Raw genomic sequence first — 22,235 nt, forward strand, 5'->3', positions numbered from 1 at the left:
GATAGAATAAAAGAAAAAAATAGAATGTTTATAGTTGTTAAGACCAAAAATAATGAAAAGTCTCCTCTTTTTCATTTCATTTTTATATATTATCTTTTTTAATCTTGTTTATTTGTAAAAAATATAATAATAATATTTATTAATAATAATAGTAATAGTGATGATAATAATAATAATTTGATCCTTTGACAGACTCAAAAAAGAAAAAAGAAGAAAAGAAAAAATAATAATAAAAATAAAAGTCTCAAATCTAAAATTGGGTAGGCTCCAAACGGCCCAAAAGGACAAAAAATTAATTGAGCCCTCAATCAAGCTCGGACAAAAAATGGGTGTCTACATCCATTATCCGACTTAAACTTTATTTTTGTGGTTATCTAAACTCATTATCTACTTACTTTTTCCTCTTTTTGGGGATATTCATTATCTAAATGTTGGATAAAATGGAAAGGCACATTGTAAACTTTAGATACGACATTATTGCGAAAAACATAAATCGTAGAACAAATATGAAAAATATAAAAAAAAGTATAAAATCAAACTTTATTATGGCATATATGCAAACAAATACAAAAATCTTACTGCCATTCATATCAAGAATGAAAGAATAAATAAAAAAATAAAGGAAAAAAAAAACTTGTGAATGCCTCTTAAACAAGTATTGCGATGATGATCCTCTAATCAAAGCTATAATTTAAAAAATGCTGCAGCCTGCAAGAATAAATTGCATCAACATAACCTCAGCTCATCAGTAATCAAAGCAATCAATCTCTCTCTCCTGCATATGAAAAAAAAAACATATTCAAACAATCAGTTAAGGAGAAGAACATTGCTCAAAGAAAAATCTTGTGATATTACAACTTTGGAACAGATATTCATAGGTTGTCTAGACGTGGTAAGCTGTTAATGGCAGTTATTACAACTTTTTCTGGTAATTCAGTTATGTTAAATTTGCATATTGCCTAGCTTCACAGTGACTAGCTTTTTAACAAAGTGCAGTAAAGCATCATAAAGAGATTACCTTTAATGATAAGTCTCGCTGTTTTTTAAGTAATTGAGTCCTTGCCTTGCTCAAGTGGGAATTGGGAGACATGGTCTTTTTCTGTAAGGGAGTGAAAGATTCAAAAAAACTAGTACAAAACTCATCTCTTCATTCATTGAATAATTGCAGAGGTGAATACATCAGAGTAATAACAATAATGAGACAACAAAAGTCACCTTTGCTAACTGCTTGTCTCTGGTTAGCAATGGTAGCAGAGAGCAATCATTGTGTCTAGCAACCATAGGTTGGAAAAGCGAAATAGTAACCTGTAAACCACCAAGAATTAGGATGATGGATATCAAAGCAAAAGCAGTATACATGCACATGGAGGTGTATGAACCATTCAAATGAAAACAAGTAAACTAACCTCTTCTCTTTCGGGCACATATAGTACATTGCCCCAAGCATTCCTTCTTTCCGGAAGGAAGTCGAAAACACTATGGAAGTTTTCATTTTCCTGTTCATGAAACAAATAAGTTAAAAGCATAAAAAGGGATGAATTTAAAATCATTAAACCTACCATCATATGCTTCACGAATCCATCATTTCCTAGAAAATGCTTCAGAAACTTTAGCTGCAACAGGAAACAAACAATTTAGCTTCTTTGCAACATACGCAGATAATAAAATAAATTATTAAACCAATTATCGAAGAAATTAAAAGGAAACTAAATACCTGTACTTTTTGAGACCATGTTGATAAAATGAGTTTCTGCCCACCTATTGTCACATGAGTATTTGCACATTTCTCATCCTGAAAGTTATTAAGACTATTATGACAGTTCAAGATACAATCTATTAAATATATGAATAAAACAAAGTCAAATCAGTACCTCTAGGAAATCTAAAGCAGCCGAGGCAGAATTGAACCCTGTTCTTGGATCTTGACTAGAAATTCTTTCATTGCCTGTTTCTGACAACCGGCTTCTGAGTTGCTTTATAATGTTGTCCTTAAGTTCTTTGTTTGAATCCTTGGTTGCACTTGTGAATTTCTCCAGACAGTTGGATTCAAATACTAAAGCAAGAGCCTCACATGCTGCTACACATAGTGCTTCATCGTTACTGTCTAATATGATGGAGAAGTATGTAATTGCCCTGCATCCAAATTTGCAGATCTATCAATGACATTTCAAGTTTGTTTGTAGATGGAAAACAAAAAGAAAGACGATCACTATCTAGAGGTTGTAATTGTTAAAAATTTACAATAAATGAGACTTTTTAATTAAAAGGCTCACCCTTGCCAATTTTTGTGACTTAGCCTCCACCCATCAATGGTAGAAAGAAGAAAGGACCAAGCGGATATCATGGCAGTTAAAACGGCTGGTGAATCTTTTCTTTCAATCTGATGAGACATAGAAGGAAACCTATCCTTTTAGGCTCCAATTTACAGTTAACTAAGTTTAGGAATTGACTAAGAAAATTACAGAATATATAGATAAAAATATCAGTTAAAATTCATACACTAGAGTCAGTTCCAGGATGAATTAAGTCCCAAAGTAACTTCATTACTGATTCAGTCTCATCCGAGTTGCTTGCACCGAAAAATGTAACAACAGTCAAGCAACCAAGAATCTGCGCAATACAAGAAACTTATAACAAAAGCCCGTGAAGCATAATCATGAAAGAGCTATCCAAAAAATCAAATTGCGATTAATTATCTTATCACCAGTGTTACCTCTAAGGTTTTAAGCTTGGGTTTTAGTCCTCCCTGGGAAAGTGCAGTCAGCACATCTTCATATGCTTCGTGCACCTTCTCAACAGAAGTAGTAATCATTGACAGCAATCCTACAAGAAGAATATGTACCAAAACCATAAGCTAAATTTTAAAGTTGAACAAAAAACATCTAATAATATTTGCACTTCATGAAGGATGAACCTACCAATAATATGTGCTGCTTGCTTCATCTCTGTAGGCGAACCCTTTTTAATGGAATGCAAGCATTGATACACTAGTGTTACAAAGCTGCAACAAGACGATTATAATTGTGAGCATTACCTGGTTAAAATGTATTATCAGAAAAGAAGTTCAAATTTGCAAGTCTTAGAGACAATGGTTAGGTACTTCTTGAGAATGAAGTTCTGACTACTAAATTCTTTAATGTGAAGTTATTTATCATTTACACATTTATATAAAAACCCTGAAAAGGAAGTAATGCCTACTTCAGTTCTACAAATTTTTGCTCTATGTTGAGAGTTAACGCCTTGAGAATTGTTGAAAGTGCTTCCTCTCTCACCGATGCCCTGCGTTTTAGAAATAAACCAGAAATAGTTTTAAATCGAGTTGTGATGCAGTGTTAGTATCACGTTGAAACCATGTAAACAATTTGAATCTAATGAGTTACTAAAAGTAATTCCGAAACACCAATTTCAGACAAGAGACGTATGATATACCTTTTTCCTGACAAATCTATGAAGTAATCATGAAGAGTCTTGCGTGGACCCTGGAAATTGTGCAAATCACCTCTAGCATCATCATCATGATCAAGTAGAATGCCTCTTTTTGATCGTTGACCGCCTTTACCTACAATTAATGACATCAATAATATAAAATTGATTAAGATCAATGAAAAAATTGTAAAACTAAACCATATATCCAATGCATATGCATAACTCTGCTATATGCCTATATATATATATTCAATGCATAACTGTTTGACTTCATTCATTCAAACAACTAGCATTAGTTTTCAACATATTTTCACAAAATTTCCTTCTTACCACATTATCATATAATTTCACGGCAAACATTAACAAATCTCCCTCTAGATATCCATATAATAAAACATAATTATCACTTATCACATTAATCAAAAACATAGGGTTCGGATGCTAGCCGCAGTATAGAAGCAATATTTGAAAACGAAATTTCATTATTCTTCCTACTGAAAACATGAAACACCATCAAGATACATCTAAAAACACAAATTACAATTGCAGGTTCATATTGCTTACAAGCTTCTGATTTGATGTATTCAGGAAAAAGCAAAGATAGCAATGACAGCTTTATGATGTTGGAAATCTATGAGAACTCCAAAAAGGATAATGAAACTTACTATTTCTCCTCTTGTCCATTATTTTCTTTGACTGAAAGAGATAAGTAAAACCCCAAACTTTTACAATTGCTGCAAAGTAAACGTTAACTACTGCATAAACTCTAAACTTTTACTTATGCACTTCTGGAAAACTTCAAGTTCTGAAACAAATACGAAACCCAACCTCACTTTTATACAGTTTGCAGAAGTTAACCACCGACTTAAGAATCCTTTTTGCCAAAGGTATTAAGTGTTCTAATATATATCTATCACTACAAATAACCATTCAATTAAAAAAATCAGTTTTTTAATCAGTTTTTAGTTTTAATTTATTTATAAAATCTCTAAGTTTTTTTTTCCCCTTTTGCCAAAAGTATTTAAGAGTTTTAATAAATATCTATCACTACAAATAACCATTCAATGCAAAAAAATCACTTTTTAGTTTTAATTTATTTATAAAATCTTTTATAAGATTCTTTTTCCTTTTTGCCAAAGGTATTTAAGAGTTGCAATAAATATCTATCACTACAAATAACCATTCAATTAAAAAAAATCACTTTTTAGTTTTAATTTTTTTATGAATAATAAATTATGATTTTTTACTCAAAGTGGGTAGGATGAATTATAATTCGATGAAATGCAGAAGACAACGAAAATTGCAATAGAAAATTGTATACTCTCCAATCAAAGAAGCTGAAAAATCTATGAAAAAACTCGAGAAAGATTTAATGAAACTTACGCTTTCTCCTCTTGTCCATGCTCTTTAGGAAAAAAAAAAACCTTCAACTTCTGAATGAAATAGGACTCCCAAACTTTTCTATTAGCTGGAAAGATAATTACTGCCTTGACGAAGCACTAAACCAATAAACCCAGAAACCCATTTTTTATTTGTAACCTAATTGCCCACTTTATCACCAAAGTCAAGTCTCCATCTTTCTATCACTTTCATCTCGGTTGTGAATTTGAGATCGTGAGCTCTTTTGATCTTCTTCTCGAATTGTAATGTGATTTTTTTTTCTCTCGTGATTGTAATCTTGTCGTTGAGAGCTGATCCTGGAAGGTGGAATTTTAGATCATCCACCTTCCTGCCCGCTTAGTTGTGTTTTTTTCTAGACAATGCTCATGAGATGTTCGGCAAAATGCTTCTAAGGAAGATTGCAGCCTATTTTGGGGATTGTTCTACTGTAGAATAATGTTGGTTAAAGGGTATCGCGGGGGCTATATCTCAACATATTGGACCCTGGATTTAGGTAACTGGTTTTAAATAGGCTGCTCCTAAGGGTGAGTTTGGATGGACGATTCGTTTAGCTGTGGTTAGTGTAAAAACAGCGGTGGCGGTGAGATTAAATACGGTAGCGATACTATAGCGTGAGACAAAAAGTAAGCTAAACGCACCACACTACACCCAATCGCCCATCCAAACCCATCCTAAATCAAAATCAAATGTTAATATTTGGTTAGAATTTAAAAATTCATGATTGGAAATATGCACTTTATGGGAAATTATTATAATCTTATTATACATAATTGTTATCCGTGGATTTATTCTGGTTATAGAAACCTAATTTTCGAGTCTTTTAGAAAAAAGATATGCACATCACATATATAATAATAATTACAATTATTCACTATCATAAAAGGTTAGTCCAAATGGAAAGTGATTTAATTTGATGAATGTTTATTGGACTTCAGTTATTACATAAAGTATGGCTCAAGTATGTGTAAATACTCCAATAACTCGTTTTCGATTGATGATGAGCTGATTAGTAATTAAGACTAATGTGTAAAAGTTATATATTAGAGTTATGGTCTCAAATTATACATACATAACTTTTTTAATATCTCATATTAAAAAGAGAGACGCAATATGTGTGTTTATTTGGAAGATTAAAACCACAAAATCTCAAGATTTCAATAGATTCAGGTACGGCTTTACACCTAGTTTTATTATTGAAGATTTGACATGACAGATCTCGATTTATTAAGTTTTATATTAAAATTTTGGTTTTAACAAGTGGTATTAGAGTCTTGTTATGTCAAATCGTTAAGAATAAATTATTTGTTATTATAGATTAATTCGTTCATAAAATTTTACGAATTTGATATAAGTATTTGATGTTTTGGTCATACACATACTAAATCCTTTGGATTTATATCGAAAGAATTAGGGTTTTAATTTTAAATTTTGGTATTTTTTCATGGGCATAAGCATTTTTTATTTTTAATTTTCATGTTAAAATTTCATCTATTTCTCTAAATTTATATAAAAATACAGAAAACACCTGTAATATATTTGTGGTTAAAAAAGAAAAATTATAAAGTTTTATTAGTATTTTAGGGCATCATATTTCCCTATTTAATAATATTCATACGGTTTACACTAGAGGTGTTCATGGGCCAAGCGGCTCGGCCCGGCCCGATGGCCCGCCCAAAATATGGGAGGGTTTGGGTAAAAATATAGGCCCGAAATATGGGCTTGGGCAAAAAAATAAGGCCCGTTTAGAAAACGGGCCGGGCCTTAGGCACCACTTTTTTGGCCCGGGCCCGGCCCGGTCTGAATATAATAAATATATATTTTTTTATTTTTAAAAAAATTTTAAAATACTTTTTTTAAAATATTTTTAAAATACTATTTTAATTTTTTTTTAAAATTTTTGTGTTTATTTAAAAAATGGGCCGGGCCCGGGCTTAAGAATTTTCCCCCTGGCCGGGCCTGGACAAAATTCCAGGCCCATATTTTGGGTTGGGCCGGGCCTAGGCCTAAGACTCGGGCTAAAATTTTTATGGATCCGGCCCGGCCCATGAACACCTCTAGTTTACACTGATAACAAGAGGGAAAGGAAAAAACTACAGAATATGACAAGAAATATAGACTTGTCAAATCTATAAATTGATTTGATATAAACTCCAAAATAATGTGGTAGTTGTTTTTTTTTTGCTTCTTTTATGTCTTTGGAACCTTCCATTTGACACCATAATCAAGATAGATACAAATGCCATAAGCAATTCAGTCTACATCTTCCTTGATTCTCAAATTTCAATTAAAATTCTATTCCATTATAAATATTAATAATTCAAAGGTTTTTTTAGAGAGATTAAATATAAAATTTTTATTTGACCAATAACTAAAAATGCTTAAATTGAATGGTTGAATTTAATTAGATTCGTCCATGTGTCGGGTCTTAATAAAATTTTAGGCTCGTTTGATAGGTCGGGTTTGACCCAAAAATGAGCTTAATTTTTTTCCATGCTCAACTCAGATTATAGATGTTAAACTTGAGTCTAGCCCAACTCGACCCAACTCGTAATAATTTTTTTAATTATTTTATTATATAAAATAAGGACATACTGCTAAAATAGTCACTTATGTTTGACATCTTACGTTTTAGTCACTTACGTTATTGTGTTGTAACATTTTAGTCACTGAGCGTTAACTGCTGTTAACGGTGTAACAGTAAGCTGATGTGGCGTGTTAAATCATCATTTCAAGTAAAAATTGTAGGTTAAATTATACAATTGGTTTCTATTTTTTTTTTTGGTTTGAGCAATTTAATTTTTTACTTTTACGTTAAAATAGATGGAGAATAGGAGAGAAGTAGAAAATAATGGAATGGAAGATAAAGAAAAAAATAAAGGAAAGTTAAAAGAACATAAAAGAAAAAAATAAAGTGCTCAAAAAGAAAAAAATATGGGGACCAATTGTATAATTTAACCTAAAATTTTTGTTTGAATTGATAATTTAACTTGTCACGTCAGCTTACCGTTACACTGTTAACGGCAATTAACGGCTCAGTGACTAAAATGTTACAACATGTTAACGTAAGTGACTAAAATGTAATGTTTCAAATATAAGCAACTAAAATGTAAAACAAAAGTGACTATTTTGGTAATTTACCCTATAAAACAAAATTTAAAAATATAACATATCAAATATACTAACAACATTAAAACAAATATTTCCCAATAATTTAAAAATACATTAAAAAGATTGAAACAAATATTTCTCAACAAATTTTAAAAAGACATGTATCCGGGTTTGGACAAAAAAAGTTTACTCTACAAAATGGGCTTGGGCTTTATTTTTGTCCAAGCCCATAGTTTAGACCTATATTTTTGTCCAAACTCTCCCGTTTTCGAGCTAGCCTTCAAGCCGTCGGTCCATATACAACTTTACATTTAATCAAGAGACATCAAGCCCCTCTTTTCCTTTGTTGAACTCACCATCCCTAAACCCTATAATTCAAACTGAAAATAAACTTAAAATAAAAATAACTCGAATGATAAAATTCTAAATAATTCGACTTTAAAACGATTAACTAAACTTAAAACGGCTCAAACAAAAGAAATACCTAAACCTAAAATAATTTAAAATTTTTAAAATTAAAATTAATTTAATTCAAATTCATTCAAACCCAAAATCAAACTCAATTCAACAATTAAGATATTAGCTAACATAAGAGTTGTAATTATCTCTTCAATCCCCCCCCCCCCCCGATCTCCTTGCAATTGACCAAATAACTAAAATTAGTTTCCAAGAACAAGAAGCGCATTGTTTTGGAATGGGAACTACTGATGAGACTTGCCGCGTAGAGCCGCCCCATTGCCCATGAAATCAGTCTTTCAAAACATATCCACAATGCCATTTTCGAACCAAATCTGCTCAGCTGTCCCCAACTTCCTACGATTTGACACATTCAAGAAAAAAGAAACATTATTTCCTTAATATTCTCAACGTTTTCCGGAATTTCAAACTACGATTGGTCTATCCCGTCCCTCCTTCATTGATTTTTTCAAACGAAAAATTTAACCATTAAAAGCTGATTATATTACATTGAATTAATTAAATATATACATATTTAAGGTTAACTTCAAGTAGCTGGCAAAAGTCTTGATCTAAGGGTGTTTAAACGATTAATTGAATTAATTAAACTGTATAATCTTTTAATTGTGAACTGAAATTGAATTTTTTTAAAATAGATTAACCGAACCAAAATATTTTGGGCCGAATTAACCAAAATTAAATATTTTTATTTTTTGGTTAAAACAAGTATAAAACATATAAAAAAATACATTGATAATGTTTATTTATCTTGAAAGTTAACCAAATTAATTAACCGAAATTTTAAGTTTTGAAACACTACATAATTAAGTTTGGTTAATTCAATTAAATTGGTCAGTTCGGTTAGTAATCGAATTAACTGATAACCCAACTTCTAAAAAAATCATTAACCAACATTCAACCGAATTAGATCGATTAACCAACCAATTAACCGAATTAAATCGATTAATTCAGTTTTAACCGAAATTTGAACACCCCTGCCTCGGTCCCCTAAAAAATGTAAAATTTCACTTTACCGTTTAAATTTTACAAAACTTTAATTTAATAAAAAGTAAATTACACTTTAGCCTCCTAAAAATAATAATTTTTTTTAATTATTTAAAAATTATATATACAAACTATTAATACCTGTTATAAGAATATACAACTTAATTTTATCCAAATTTTTTTTCTTCTGAAATTCACATTTACTTCACCACGAGATCACCATCTATATCTAGGGGAAAAAATTCCTATATTGATAATAACATAATCCATTGATTAATAGCTAGTGTATGTGTGTGTGTTTTTTTTAAAATATTTTTTATATAGATAAGTATAACCTAACTACCAAAACAAAATGAAAATGAAAGCATCGGTCCATAAAATTTTGACAATGTCCTTAACACACGTATTCAATACCCTTACCATCTCCTCCATTAATGTCAACTTTCTCAACAACGACAACCTTTTGCTATAAATATATCTTCTTCCATTTTATTGCATTTCATACACATTTAGAAGGAAATTAAAAGAGTTGATAAAGTAGTATCCATGGAAGGTTTAATCCCTTGTTTGATCCATGCCATGAAGAAGCAAAAACCCAGCAACCGTTACCGGTCCATGTCCGTTGGGTCTAGCCGTGGTTACCATTTGTTGATGGAACAGTCACCGGCGGAATCCGTCGAGGGGTCGTCGCATAGGCGGACGAGGTCGGAGTTTCAGCCACCAACGACGGTGGAGTTTGTTGAGCAAAGGTCTGGTCTTGGTTTGGTTAGCTCAAAGGGCGACAACTCTAGTTCTTATTTAAACTACCCTTCTTCAATGGCTGGAAGCTCGAAAGCTGGTTCTTATTACCGGCAAAACTCGAAGGTGAATAACGTTCGGGTTTCTGATGTTCGACCACGACGATGATCATCTGTTTATGTTTTCTTTCTTTAGAATATGAAGAAAAAAACTGTTTGGTGTTGAAGATTTGTTTGTTGCTTTTGTTTTGATCATCGGAAAATTGATGATTTTCGTATTCAATTGTAAATTTAAACAGTTTTACATTGCTGTGATTAGTGATTAATGTATGATTTTGATTTTTGTGTGTGTTTGGTGATTAATTTTCATATTCTAGGGGTTTTTGGAATTTGTAAATTGGATAAACTATTAAAATAATCAATTTTGTTTGACTTAGGTTACATTTTAGTCATTTATGTTTAAAATGTTACATTTTAGCCACTTATGTTATTTATATTGTTGTAATATTTTAGTCATTGAGCCGTTAATTGCCATTAATGGTGTAACGGTAAGTTGACATGACTCGTTAAATCATCATTTCAAACGAAAATTTTAACTTAAATTCTATAACTGGTCCCTATATTTTTTCAGTTTGAGCAATTTAATTTTTTTTTCTTTTATGTTCCTTTAATTTTTTTCCATTCTCTTCTGCTTCTCCCTCTGTTTTCCTCCCTTCTTCATTTCTTTTAACGTGATTTTTCTATATTTTTTATTTATTAAAACTAGTCCACAAGCTCGCCTCACTCTAAAAAAATAAAAGTATAGGGATTAGTTTTAACAAAAGCTACGTTAAAAGAAATGGAGAAGGAAGAAAAATAGAGAGAGAAGCAGAAGAGAATGGGAAATAAAGAAAAAAAAAGGAAAGTTAAAAGATCACATAAAAGAAAAAAATTAAATGGTTCAAAACGAAAAAATATGGGGACCAATTGTATAAATTAACCAAACTTTTTTATTTGAAATAATGATTTAACCTGCCACATCAGCTTACCGTTACATCGTTAACGGAAATTAACGGCTCAGTAACTAAAATGTTACAACGTGATAACGTAAGTGGCTAAAACGTAACATTTCAAACATAAGTGACTAAAATATAACTTGAGATAAACAAATGTGACTATTTTAATAGTTTACCCTAAACTTTTCAAGTAAATAAAAAAATCAATTAACTGGTATTTTTTTGGACAAAATTTTATTTTAAATTAATTTTATTATTTTAAATATAAAATCCATTTTTACATCATAAAAAATAAATAAAAATAAAAAGCGTTTGAATTCAATAAAAACAGCCCACGGTGGTGTTTTGTCAAAAAGCGAGTGTGAAACCACTAGTAGCTTTGACATAAACGCGTTGAAAATAAAGGAAAGTAGAAGAATCCAAGAACTACACCTTTATATTAATTCCAGTTATGAAATTTTCCATTTTTTTAAATTTAAATTAAGATAATTAGGATTTTAATTTTTTTAAAAAAATTGTTTTCTCAAATTCGAGTTGTTTTTTAATTTTATTAAGAGAAAATTGACTCTATAAAAATTAATTTGTGAAATGTTATCTACTTGAAATCAACTGTTAACTTAAGTGATAGCATGCTAAGAGTTCCCATTCAACAAATATTGAGATTTCCTTAGTGGGTGGTTATGGATATTTATATTGTCCACATTCTTAGATACTTGATGAAATACTCTCTGTAACGCCCATATTTTGCCCGGGCCCAAACCAAAAGCAGCCTAATCTCCAAAATAATTAAACAGTCTAAAAATGAATTACAAGCCCAAAAATAAGAAAAAAAACCTAGTGGCCCAAGTGGCCCACAACTTAAAATCAGTTTCAGTAAAATTGAAACCCTAACCTAACCCTAATGCTCATGCGCCGCTCCCATGTGGTGCCGTACGCCTCCTTTGCCACCGCTTGTCAGCCTTGCACCAAAATGGCCAAGGTTATCCCTCCAATGCTCGTTGACTTTGCCGAAACTTGCAAACAGGACAAAAAGGAGACAGACACAGAAGCAAGATAGTAGAAAATAGTATTGAAATCGGCTATAAGAGCCGAATGAAATGTAATGAAAAAGGGGGCCAAATCACTATAATCGGGGGGTTTTCTTTCTTTTTTTTTCTTTTGGCTTTTCCTGTAAAGAAGAACTGCTTCTTTTTATCCACATTAGAAATCAAAAACCGAATTTAAATTTGAAAAGGTTGAATCCTTGTGATTTCCTATTTGTTTTCATTTTTTCTTCTTTTACAAATCTATATTAAATAACTATAATAAAAAATATCAAAAGCAAAAATAGGGGAAAGGGAAACTCACCGGAGTTGGCCATGACTACGCCGTCGGAGGGTCTCTCCTCCGTCGCCCGATTCGGGTCTAAAGGGGTCGATGGTCTCCTCTTTGTTTCATTTCTCGCGGGTTGAGAGAGCTTGGCTCTCAAGGATACCGTAACAGGGGCTAGAAGCTCATCGTTTCCCGTTGCCGGCTGTTAGCCATGGCGACGGCGCGGCCTTTCGTCGCCGGAGACCATAGGCCAGATGCGTGGGGGGTGTTGAGAGATTGTGAGGGTTTTTTATTATTATTATTTTAAATGGCTGAATGAGTAAAAAGAAACAACTTTAGTTTTTTGTAAAGAACGTGAAACGGCGCCGTATAAGGGGAGACCCGCACGCGACCCGACCCGCTACGGGGGGATCCGCGTGTTTTCATGAAATGGGTTATCTGCAACCCTGGCCCTTCCGCGTTAATACCCTTTTCAATTTACTCATTTTTTTGTTTACTTTCACCTTTTTTTTAATTCGGCCCTGCAATTGTGTTTGGATTTCAATCGGATCCCTGACCCATCAGAGCACTGAAAGCGGACACGTGTCCGAACTTGCGCATTTTGCCCATTCGGTCCTCCCCTTTTATTTCACTTTCGATTTTGCCCCAAATATTTGTCTTAAAATTCAAATCAGTCTTTTTTCTGTTATTTTGCTGTTTTATAAATTAACTTAGTTTGTTTATTTATTTATTTATTTCTCATTATTATATTATGCTATGATTTTTTACATTGTTATTATTATCATATTTCTATTTTATTTGTTTATCTAAGTGTAAATATCTTTTAATAACTTTACTATTATTATTATTTTTACCCACTTATACTATTTTTAGACTTTGTTATATATATATATACATACTTGTATATATTTTTTATATTTTATAATTTTTATATACATTTTTGTATACATATACGTGTATATACATACTTACATAAACTTTTATATTTAATAATTTTGAAAGACATATATACATATATTTTTCATATTTTTATAAATTTATGCACATACACACTTTTTTTTATAACGTATATACTTATATTATATAGATATTTTTTTTTATTTCATAATCTATATACCTATATATGTAAATATTTATGCTTTCATTTTTTATAATCCATATACATATCTTTTATTTATTTTCTTCATTTATTTATTTATTTGTATGTCCGTTATTATTATTTGTTATGCTTTAGAATTTTTATTTGTTTATTGCTCGTTATGGTACATATGTGATTGATTTTATTTATATAGATGTGACTTCTTATTTATTTATCTTTTGTTTTTGTTTGTATTATTTTTTACTTACATCATTATCATTATTATTCCATTACACCCATTTTTACTTAGATTTCAAAAAAGAAATTAATATATATATAAGTAATACTCGGTATTTGAGATCTTTGAGAGAACCGAGCCCTAACGTATTGAGTTCCAATTCTCTTCGTTGAATCTAAATAATCGGGATTACCCTTTTTTTTAAATGATAAAAGGCTCATTATCGGGAATTCAGTATGTTGTGTCCTAACGCATTGGATATGACACGTTGTTTTATTCCGAGATGAAGATTTTTCTAAAAAATAATAAAGGCAATGTTTTGCGTTTGGAGATTCGAGAAAAAGTGCCCTAATGTGCTGGGTTTCGATTTTTCTTGTTCGACCAAATAGCCAAATATCCTTTTAAAATTTCGAAGTAAGACAATATTTTGCATTTGGAAATTCGAGGAACGTGCCCTAATGTGCTGGGTTTCAATTTCTCGTTTAACCAAATTGCCGAATATCCTCTTAAATTTTTTAATCCATGCCATTCGGGTTTTTTTAATGATTGTATTTTAAATTTCTTTAAAGTTTTTTAGTTTTTTCGACACTAAGGCATTAAATAATCAACTAGGTACCAATTTTGGGCGTATCGAGGGTGCTAATCCTTCCTCGTGCGTAACTGACTCCCGAACCTGTTTTTCTGAATTTCGTGGACCAAAACCGTTGTTTTAATAAAATCAAATCATTTATTAAAAACAACCTTTTTCAATGTGACCCAATTACACCATAAAAAGGATTGGTGGCGACTCCCATTTTTTATTTTCAAAATCCAAGTCGACCCCGTTTTCATCCAAAAAATGGTGTCAACACTCTCATTTTGTGGGCTCGTTATTTTCTTCATTAGAGGTAAATATCATCTCTTTAAATATTCATTTATTCTCGACAGATAATATTTTACAGACTTCTTCTAACAAAATCGATCTCCCCTCAATGAGCTCAATTAATTTGAGTTTTTTTTTGGATCAAAATTAGATGAATCAATAATTGAAACAAAATTTGGTTTGACATATACTTATCAAAGGCTCAAAGCTCCCCCTTAACAACCTTGTCTGGCTTTATATGGCGAAATTTTTCCACCAAATTGTTTGACCCAATAATTATGTATAGAAATTTTTTTGAACATCATATTATTAAATATACGTTTAAAAATAATTATAATATTTAGTTTATAATTAATAGTTAAAAATTAAACAAAATAAAAATTGTGATAATTATACATTTAAAATTAATTAGAATTTAAATTATAATTATTGGTTGAAAAAATTGTGCTAATTTTAAAATAAAGTTACTGCTTGAATAAAATTATAAGTATCTTAATTATCACTTAATTGATATTAGAGTTATTAATTATGTTAATTAGTTATTATTTTGAACAATTACTTTGGATTAATCACATAAAGAAAAACTATATTGTACGTTGAATATATTAAAAATATTTTAATTATTATTTAAAAAATTGTATTATAATATTTGAATTGAAAAGTCAATATATTTTAATTATATTCAATAATTCAAATAAAAATAATATTTTACACTAATTAGTGTAATTAAAAATATAATATTTAAAAATAACTAACTATTAACTGTGTAAAAGCACGAGTTTAGAAAAACTTTTGAGCCGACGAGATTATCCTTTATTTCTATCATATAACTAAATTAACTTTTTAAAAAATATAATTTAATTCAAAAGTATTAGTTAAAAAAACTAAGAAAAAATATAAAAAATTTAACCAACTTTGAATTTTCAAAATAATTTGTATATATTAATTATGTCAACTAATTATTATTTTTAATAATGTTGCTTTGCATTAATTACATGGAGTAAAACTATATTGTATTTTTAATATGTAAAAATATTTTAATTATAATTTAATTTTTTTATTATAATATTTGAATTGATGAATAAGTTAATATATTTTAACTATATTTAACAATTCAATTAAAAAATATTATTTTACATTAATTAAAATAAAATAGTTAAAAAAATAATTAAAAATTAAATGGATAAAATTAAATGTTTTTTTTATAAATAAGGTTACTATAATTTTATAAGTTAAATAATAATATAAAATATGCGATGTAGATATCATTATGTTTGATAAATATATAAATATTTTTAATAATATGAAATATAAAAAATTATAATGGAATTAAATAAAAATTACATTTTTGAAGTTAAAAATTTTTCATTTTATAATAGGACCATATGTATTAAATGAAAAGAATTTTGAAAAAACACCTTTTAGGTGGAATTTAAATAGAGAATTTGAATTACTCAAAACCCATTTTTGAATTTTATTATATACATCCAAATAAATAAAATTTAAAAATTTCTATAAAAGAAAAAAAATCTTTTAAATTTTTTTATCCAAACATACTCTAAGAGAAACTTGACAAATTTAGGTCTTGGTGGACCAAACAAAGTCATTCATGGGCCTTAATTATTGAAGACCTTTGAAGATATGATGATAAAAGGAAACTTGCCAAACTTAGGTCCCAATCCACCTAACAAGCCGCTCATGTAAAGGTTCTAAGATTAGGTTTATGAGTGTCTTGAGGGAAGATGATTAATGAAAGGATGCTCATATCATATGATTTAGGTTCTTTTCTAGTTGTTTTTGTGAATGGGAATTAGTAGTTAAGTTATAATAGAGTTTTTGTAAGAGTTGATGTGATTTGGTGTTTATATAAATAACATATCGAAGACAAGTTTCAATGAAAGCTGGAATCTAGCTATTATAAATATGGTGGCTCTATGTTATTGGCGAGATAGATTCCTGATTGTATGTTTGGACGAATCTCTCTTTATCCTTTTCAAATGAAAGGAATTTGTCTCCACTCCATTAATTTTTTAATTTATTCGTTTTGATACATGTATTTTTTTTTTGTCTATCACTGGCACTATTTGACATGTGACTAAAATACAATTAGCACATCAATTTTTTTTTAATAAAAAAAAAAAGAGAAAGACAATGAAAATGGTTGACTAAATTTTAGAAAAAAAATTATATGAAACTGGACTACTATGTCATTTGTATCCCTTTTCAATAAGAGCATGTCACTTTAGTATTTTCATCCTAAAAAAAATTAAATCCAACATGATCTACTGAAATTTAGTATGAAAATACTGAAATAGCATGCTCTTATTGGAAATGAATACAAATGACATGGTATCCTAGTTTCATACAATTTCTCATAAATTTTATGAGTTGAAGAGGATGGTAAGAGAATTGAGTAATTAATTTTGTTATTAAAGCTGGAATTAAATGAGGCCATTAGGGGTTTTTTCGGTTGAAAATAAATTTAGGTTATTTAATCTTAAGTCCTTGCATATTTTGAAATTAAAAAAAAGTATGATAAAAGTGACACATATTATTATTTAAGTGGGTCACGTGTCAGGTCAAAAAAATTAACATGGTTAGAGGAAAAACTATTTTATGAACCTTTCTTATACCATATCATCCATGGCCCCTATCAATTAAAGATAAACACATCATCCATGATCTTTTCTTACCAACAGTACATATGATGTAGAAAAAAGATGATATATTTATTTTTAATTGGTAGAGACCATGGATGATTTGGTAACGAGGGTTCATAAAATAATTTTTCCTGTTAGAGAAATGTACTACAATGATAGACGGAATTAAAAGTGTAGGTACCACATTAGAAAAATTAAAAATAGAAGTACCACACTGAAATTTTTGTCAAAGTACAAGGGTAAAACTTGCCATTATCTCTTAATAAAATATTTTTATTAAATTCGTGGATGTGACTCTTTGAAATAAAAATAAAAAATTTGTTTTTAAATTTAATAAATAAAGGAATTAAATTCTTTAAAATTAAAAATAAAAAAAACTAAGTTTTAAATATACAAATACATACAAACTTGAAGTATATTTTAACGAGTAAATTGCATCAGAGGTCCCCGAACTATGATTCTTATTTTAAATTAGTCTATAAATTTTAAAACGTTTTAATTGCATCCCTAAGCTTTTAAAATTATGTCAATTATGTCCTTCCATTACTAAAATTGTTAAATTCACTGTTAACACATCAAATTCTATATGACATAATTTAAATTTTAAAAGGTGTGGTTCGTATTTTAGTATGGCACTTGTATGCAAGCAAGGGTGGAGATTCTTTTCTATGCCTCAGACGCTTACGAGTAGAACTGTTGAGGGATCTAACTTCTCTTTCATTTGGAGGAGTCTCTTTAGAAGGTATGAGATGAAGATTTGGTGATGATTCGGCTTTTGCATGACCCTTGGCTGAAAGAAGAGGCTACTTTTTATGTTAATATTGAAGGTACTCCGGGTCTTGAAGATATACGTGTTAGTGATTTGTTACAGGTGGATGGTATGGATTGGGAAAATGATCTCCTAAATGGCCTGCTCGCTCCCATGGATGTTGAATGTGTCAGATGTGTTCCCATTAGTCTCCTAAAGCCTAGTGACCAGCTCATTTGGCATTTCTCTAAACCAGGCAGTTATGATGTTAAATCCGGTTATGTGTTAGCCATAAAGAAATTCACTAGCCTCGGGATTTCTTTGTGAATGGTCCTTGGTTGAGAATATGGAATAGCTCCCTTCTGTCGGAAGTCAAGGATTTACTTTGGCGTGGCTTGAAAGTATTTATTCCTTGCATATTGTGCTCTTGTGTCTTCGGTGTGGTCAAATTGAGTCTCTCAACCATGTTTTATTTGAATGCCCACTTGCAGTCCAAGTTTGGCAGCGAGGTAATATTGATTTATCCTGTGTTAATGAGACCGAGTTATTGATTTATCTGCTGAATATTGCGGATTATGACAAGTTCGAAACAAGGGCAGCTGCTCACATCGTCTAATTTGCGTTGTCTAACAAGCAGGACTGGGAGGTTTCGAAATGGCGTTTGCGTAGAGTTCAAGCACCTATTATGGCAGACCAGACTGTTCATGGAACTAATGCTGTTGTTATGGCAGTAGTAGCATTCGTTACAGCAGTGCCTAAATCATTCGCCGTGGGTTCTCTCCGAAGAGAGTCATGAAATGTGATATATTTTTAACAGTGGGAATCGAACCCCTAACAACATAATTAATATGGATGAAATGAACAACCTCCACACTACTCCACACTACACCAAATGGTTATTCATCACTCTTTATTACTTAAAAGAGAAAAAAAAAACTTACTTTATAAATAATTATTGTTACTATACAAATTGTTTTAAGTCAACGTGTTTGGCTTTACATATGCATTAATGATTGGATTTCCACTTAAAACATAAGAAACGACAGTGAGTGAGGCCATGAACATGACATGAAATTTCCTAACCACTGCCATGCATTTGTTAAATAAAAACTAGTAGACCAATAGGTCCTTTTTTTTAGAAGTTCACACCACTCAACCCCTACCCTTTAGTACATAATTTTCTTTTCTGCAACCTGACTGAATCTGAAAAGCTCGGAACTCGGAGGTTCTCTGGCGGCCGCCACTTGGCTGCGCCACCGAGACTTTGCAACCATGGCCAACAACAGCCACCAGAGGAAAAAGAAGAGAAGCAAAACAAGCAAAAGACACAAGCAGCAAGAACCAGCTGGACCAAGACGATTCTCTGAGTTTGGGAAGTTTGCCAATGGTTTGTCTCTTTGATTCTAACTATACCTTTTGTTTTATAGAAAAGAGTTCCATAGGCTTCCAAACAGGGTCGAAGTCAGAAAGTTTTGGGGTTCAGAATCAAATTATAAATTTTTTATAAGTCAAATATATAATTTCATCATTATATTAACTAGTAATTTTATAATTTTTAGAGGGAATAAACTATAATTCCACCATTTTTGGAAGCCAAGTATCATAAACCCATGTCTACAACAACAATGATACCAACTAAGCTAAAACTTGAGAGATAACATCTCGATTATATTTCTTTTATCAAAGGGAAAATCATGACGCAAACTTTGTTATGGTTCATCTTCTAGATTTGCTTACAAAGGGCTACATCCATGATCAAACCCTGAGTATCTCCACCCACAGTTGTAATGGAGTGGTATGTTGTGCAACTTTAATCTATGATTTGATATTTCAATCCATTGTTTATTGAAACTATCTTGGTCGTTACATATTGACCCAAATTTTCATTAGTGATATAGAAATAGTTAATAAGATTTCTTGTTAATCAAGTAATAGATTCGAGTATGACTGGTTTGTAGCTTTATTTGTGGAGTGATTTTTATCATTTTTGAATCATGGACATAAGTTAGAAGGGTCAAGCACGTTGAATTCTCTCTAGTTAGTACGGTTAGCTATGTGTTGATCTCGTATGGATTACGTGTTCACTCACAAATTTCCCAACAAACGTTTGCAGATCATAACTTCAAGGGCTTCTAGACAGGGAAGGCGATCGACCGCAAACGTTGGAGCACAGTATAAGTATAAAAATGCAGCAGTTGAAGTGAACTTTGATACAAAATCAAGTGTGCGTTGTTTATCATTAACTTACATGCTTATGAGTTTTCAGATTTTATGAAACTGATATCAATTCTAAGCATTTTTTAATGACAGATTGCAACAACACTCTCCTTTCGGGGAGAGATTTTGCCATCCATGAATGTCAATGCTTCGTTGAGATTACCCGAGTACGGTTCCAGCCAGGTACGATAGGGACTAATGAGTTAACCAGAAAGCTTCGGGCCATTTTCAATACGATTTTTCACTGCAAAATTGTGTTGGTTTTCATTTTTTTTTGTTATCAGCTCAACCTCAAATTCCAGCAATCCTTTAGAAATGCTGCTTTATCCATCTCTGTTGGCCTAAACCAATCCCCTGACATATTGCTTTCTGCAACTATTGGCACTTCAAGCATTGCATTCGGCATTGAGTCGAAGTATAAGACCACTTCTCGTAGTTTCAGTCGGTTGGATGCAGGCATTTCCGTCACTAACCCGAGTCGTGACGCTTCAATCATACTGTATGTTTGCCTGACATAACATTTGCTAAACTTTACTTGTGGAAACTTCAGTGCTTGAGTCTTTGACGAATAATTTTCAGTGCCGAAAAGGGTGACCTTCTAAGACTAGCATATGCGCATCGTTTCGGCCAGTCAAGGAAGATTTCCGCCGTTGCGGAGGTCACTAGGAGGTTATCCAACAACAAGAATTCCCTTGCTGTCGGAGTGTCGTGCATTGCGGATAAACTAACAACAGTGAAAGCAACGCTAAACAACCGGGGAAAGCTTCAAGCCCTCCTTGTTCATAAAATCAAACCGAACTCGAGTCTGAATATTTCGGCCGAGTTCAATATGAAAGCTTTAGACAAGATCCCCAGAATAGGATTGGCTCTTGCCCTCAGGCTGTGACATAGCTCTATTAGAGCATCAATGATTCCATTATATAGTTTTTTTTTCTAATATAATCTGTAAGGTTGAGGAAACAATCGATTAAACCGAAATCTGGTACTAAGAAGCAACTAACTATTGTTTTCGGAGGACCGGAAATTTTGGGTTCAATATTATGATCCTATCATATTATAATTTCATGAAGGTTAAATTCTATAAAAAGTCCTTGTACTTTGTGTTTTTGGAGGATTTAATACATCTACTATAATTTGATCATTTCTAACCCTTTATTTTTCAAAAGGTGTACTTTTAATTTTAAGATCAACATTTTTTTTTCCATTAATTAGGTCAGATAATTTGAATTGTAGTAATTTTTTAATTAAAAAAACATATGCTCACTCGTACATAGCGTAAAGGCCTATTCGAAAAGTGAAAGGGTTTGAATAAAAATATAAGCCTGAAAAATGGGCTTGGAAAAAATAGGCTCGAGCCCGTCCCGAATATACAAAAAAAATTTGTTATTTTTTTTCATTGTTTTCTTTTTTTTTTACTATTTTGTTGTTATTTTGTTGTTATTTTTTTCACTATTTTGTTACTATTTTGTTGTTATTGTTTGGATATTGTATAACTCTTGTTTTATTGTTAATTTTGTTATTATTTTAGTGGCATTTGTTTGTTAAGTTGCACTTATCTTAGTGTTATACATATTTTTTAATTTATTTTCAATTTGTTAGAAATATTTATTTCAATATTTTTAGTATTTTTGATATATCATATATTCTTTTTTAAAATTATATAAAAATAATAATATTAAAAAATTAATACGGTCAGGCCGAGCTCAGATTTTAACAAATTTATCCAAACTAGGCTTGATCAAAATTTTAGGCCTATTTTTCAGATCCAAACCTAGCAAATGGGTTTAAAATTTTGATTGGACCCAACTTAAACCCGATTCAGCCCATAAACCCCTCTACACTGATTCATCATATATATATATAACCAGGGGTATTACACCTTTTTCTTCTCTCTGTCTATTTTTTTAAATATGAAAATTTTTTATTCATAATATGTATATATCACGTGATCACATATGTAAATAAAACAAGCCAATTATTTGAGAGGGCTAAT

The 22,235-nt window shown here is 30.9% G+C and overlaps 3 protein-coding genes and 1 long non-coding RNA gene across 9 annotated transcripts; 2 read left to right on the forward strand and 2 right to left on the reverse strand.

Moving 5' to 3' along the window:
* Nucleotides 1-516: 516 nt before the first annotated feature.
* Nucleotides 517-5,374, reverse strand: LOC121203080 (uncharacterized). 4 transcript variants are annotated; one of them, XM_041110089.1, is made up of 15 exons: nucleotides 4,810-5,315; nucleotides 4,092-4,160; nucleotides 3,430-3,559; nucleotides 3,199-3,279; nucleotides 2,919-3,001; nucleotides 2,714-2,823; nucleotides 2,500-2,610; nucleotides 2,274-2,380; nucleotides 1,872-2,133; nucleotides 1,715-1,792; nucleotides 1,560-1,613; nucleotides 1,407-1,496; nucleotides 1,216-1,305; nucleotides 1,019-1,099; nucleotides 517-775 (listed from the first exon to the last, which is right to left on the reverse strand). In XM_041110089.1, exons 1-15 carry the CDS (start codon nucleotides 4,826-4,828, stop codon nucleotides 746-748), a joined length of 1,395 nt encoding a protein of 464 aa, XP_040966023.1. In that variant the 5' UTR covers nucleotides 4,829-5,315; the 3' UTR covers nucleotides 517-745. The 4 variants fall into 4 exon arrangements, with proteins under 4 accessions (XP_040966023.1, XP_040966026.1, XP_040966025.1 ...); XM_041110092.1 differs by having other exon boundaries at nucleotides 4,092-4,122; nucleotides 4,810-4,947; XM_041110091.1 differs by having other exon boundaries at nucleotides 4,092-4,231; nucleotides 4,810-4,947.
* A 4,444-nt stretch (nucleotides 5,375-9,818) lies between these two features.
* Nucleotides 9,819-10,482, forward strand: LOC107918798 (uncharacterized). Its single transcript, XM_016848385.2, has one exon. The coding sequence runs from the start codon at nucleotides 9,943-9,945 to the stop codon at nucleotides 10,300-10,302; it is 360 nt and encodes a 119-aa protein (XP_016703874.1). The 5' UTR covers nucleotides 9,819-9,942; the 3' UTR covers nucleotides 10,303-10,482.
* A 1,291-nt stretch (nucleotides 10,483-11,773) lies between these two features.
* LOC107918926 (uncharacterized) lies at nucleotides 11,774-13,164 on the reverse strand. The gene is made up of 2 exons (XR_001690303.2): nucleotides 12,476-13,164; nucleotides 11,774-12,141 (listed from the first exon to the last, which is right to left on the reverse strand). It is a non-coding gene; the product is annotated as an uncharacterized lncRNA (long non-coding RNA).
* Nucleotides 13,165-17,925: 4,761 nt separating this feature from the next.
* On the forward strand, nucleotides 17,926-21,383 carry LOC107918787 (mitochondrial outer membrane protein porin 2). Of its 3 annotated transcripts, XM_016848375.2 has the most exons (7): nucleotides 17,926-18,534; nucleotides 18,663-19,412; nucleotides 19,753-19,820; nucleotides 20,139-20,249; nucleotides 20,336-20,425; nucleotides 20,527-20,741; nucleotides 20,822-21,383. In XM_016848375.2, the coding sequence occupies exons 2-7, from the start codon at nucleotides 19,298-19,300 to the stop codon at nucleotides 21,126-21,128; spliced, it is 906 nt and encodes a 301-aa protein (XP_016703864.1). In that variant the 5' UTR covers nucleotides 17,926-18,534; nucleotides 18,663-19,297; the 3' UTR covers nucleotides 21,129-21,383. The 3 variants fall into 3 exon arrangements, with proteins under 3 accessions (XP_016703864.1, XP_040966027.1, XP_016703863.1); XM_041110093.1 differs by lacking the exon at nucleotides 19,753-19,820; XM_016848374.2 differs by lacking the exon at nucleotides 17,926-18,534 and having other exon boundaries at nucleotides 18,559-19,412.
* Nucleotides 21,384-22,235: the final 852 nt, after the last annotated feature.

The sequence above is a fragment of the Gossypium hirsutum genome, chromosome D13 (assembly GCF_007990345.1).
Source record: "Gossypium hirsutum isolate 1008001.06 chromosome D13, Gossypium_hirsutum_v2.1, whole genome shotgun sequence".
Lineage (NCBI taxonomy): Eukaryota > Viridiplantae > Streptophyta > Magnoliopsida > Malvales > Malvaceae > Gossypium > Gossypium hirsutum.

Excerpts from the sequence above, each read along its gene's own strand:
- LOC107918787 (XM_016848375.2), top strand. The coding sequence starts at position 19,298 with ATGGCCAACAACAGCCACCAGAGGAAAAAGAAGAGAAGCAAAACAAGC. Across the intron at positions 20,250-20,335 it reads ACTTTGATACAAAATCAAGT|ATTGCAACAACACTCTCCTT; the intron begins GTGCGTTGTTTA and ends TTTTAATGACAG. Across the intron at positions 20,742-20,821 it reads CGTGACGCTTCAATCATACT|TGCCGAAAAGGGTGACCTTC; the intron begins GTATGTTTGCCT and ends AATAATTTTCAG.
- LOC121203080 (XM_041110089.1), bottom strand. Across the intron at positions 3,560-4,091 it reads AATGGACAAGAGGAGAAATA|GTAAAGGCGGTCAACGATCA; the intron begins GTAAGTTTCATT and ends CATTAATTGTAG. Across the intron at positions 2,611-2,713 it reads CCAAGCTTAAAACCTTAGAG|ATTCTTGGTTGCTTGACTGT; the intron begins GTAACACTGGTG and ends TGTATTGCGCAG.
- LOC107918798 (XM_016848385.2), top strand. The coding sequence starts at position 9,943 with ATGGAAGGTTTAATCCCTTGTTTGATCCATGCCATGAAGAAGCAAAAA.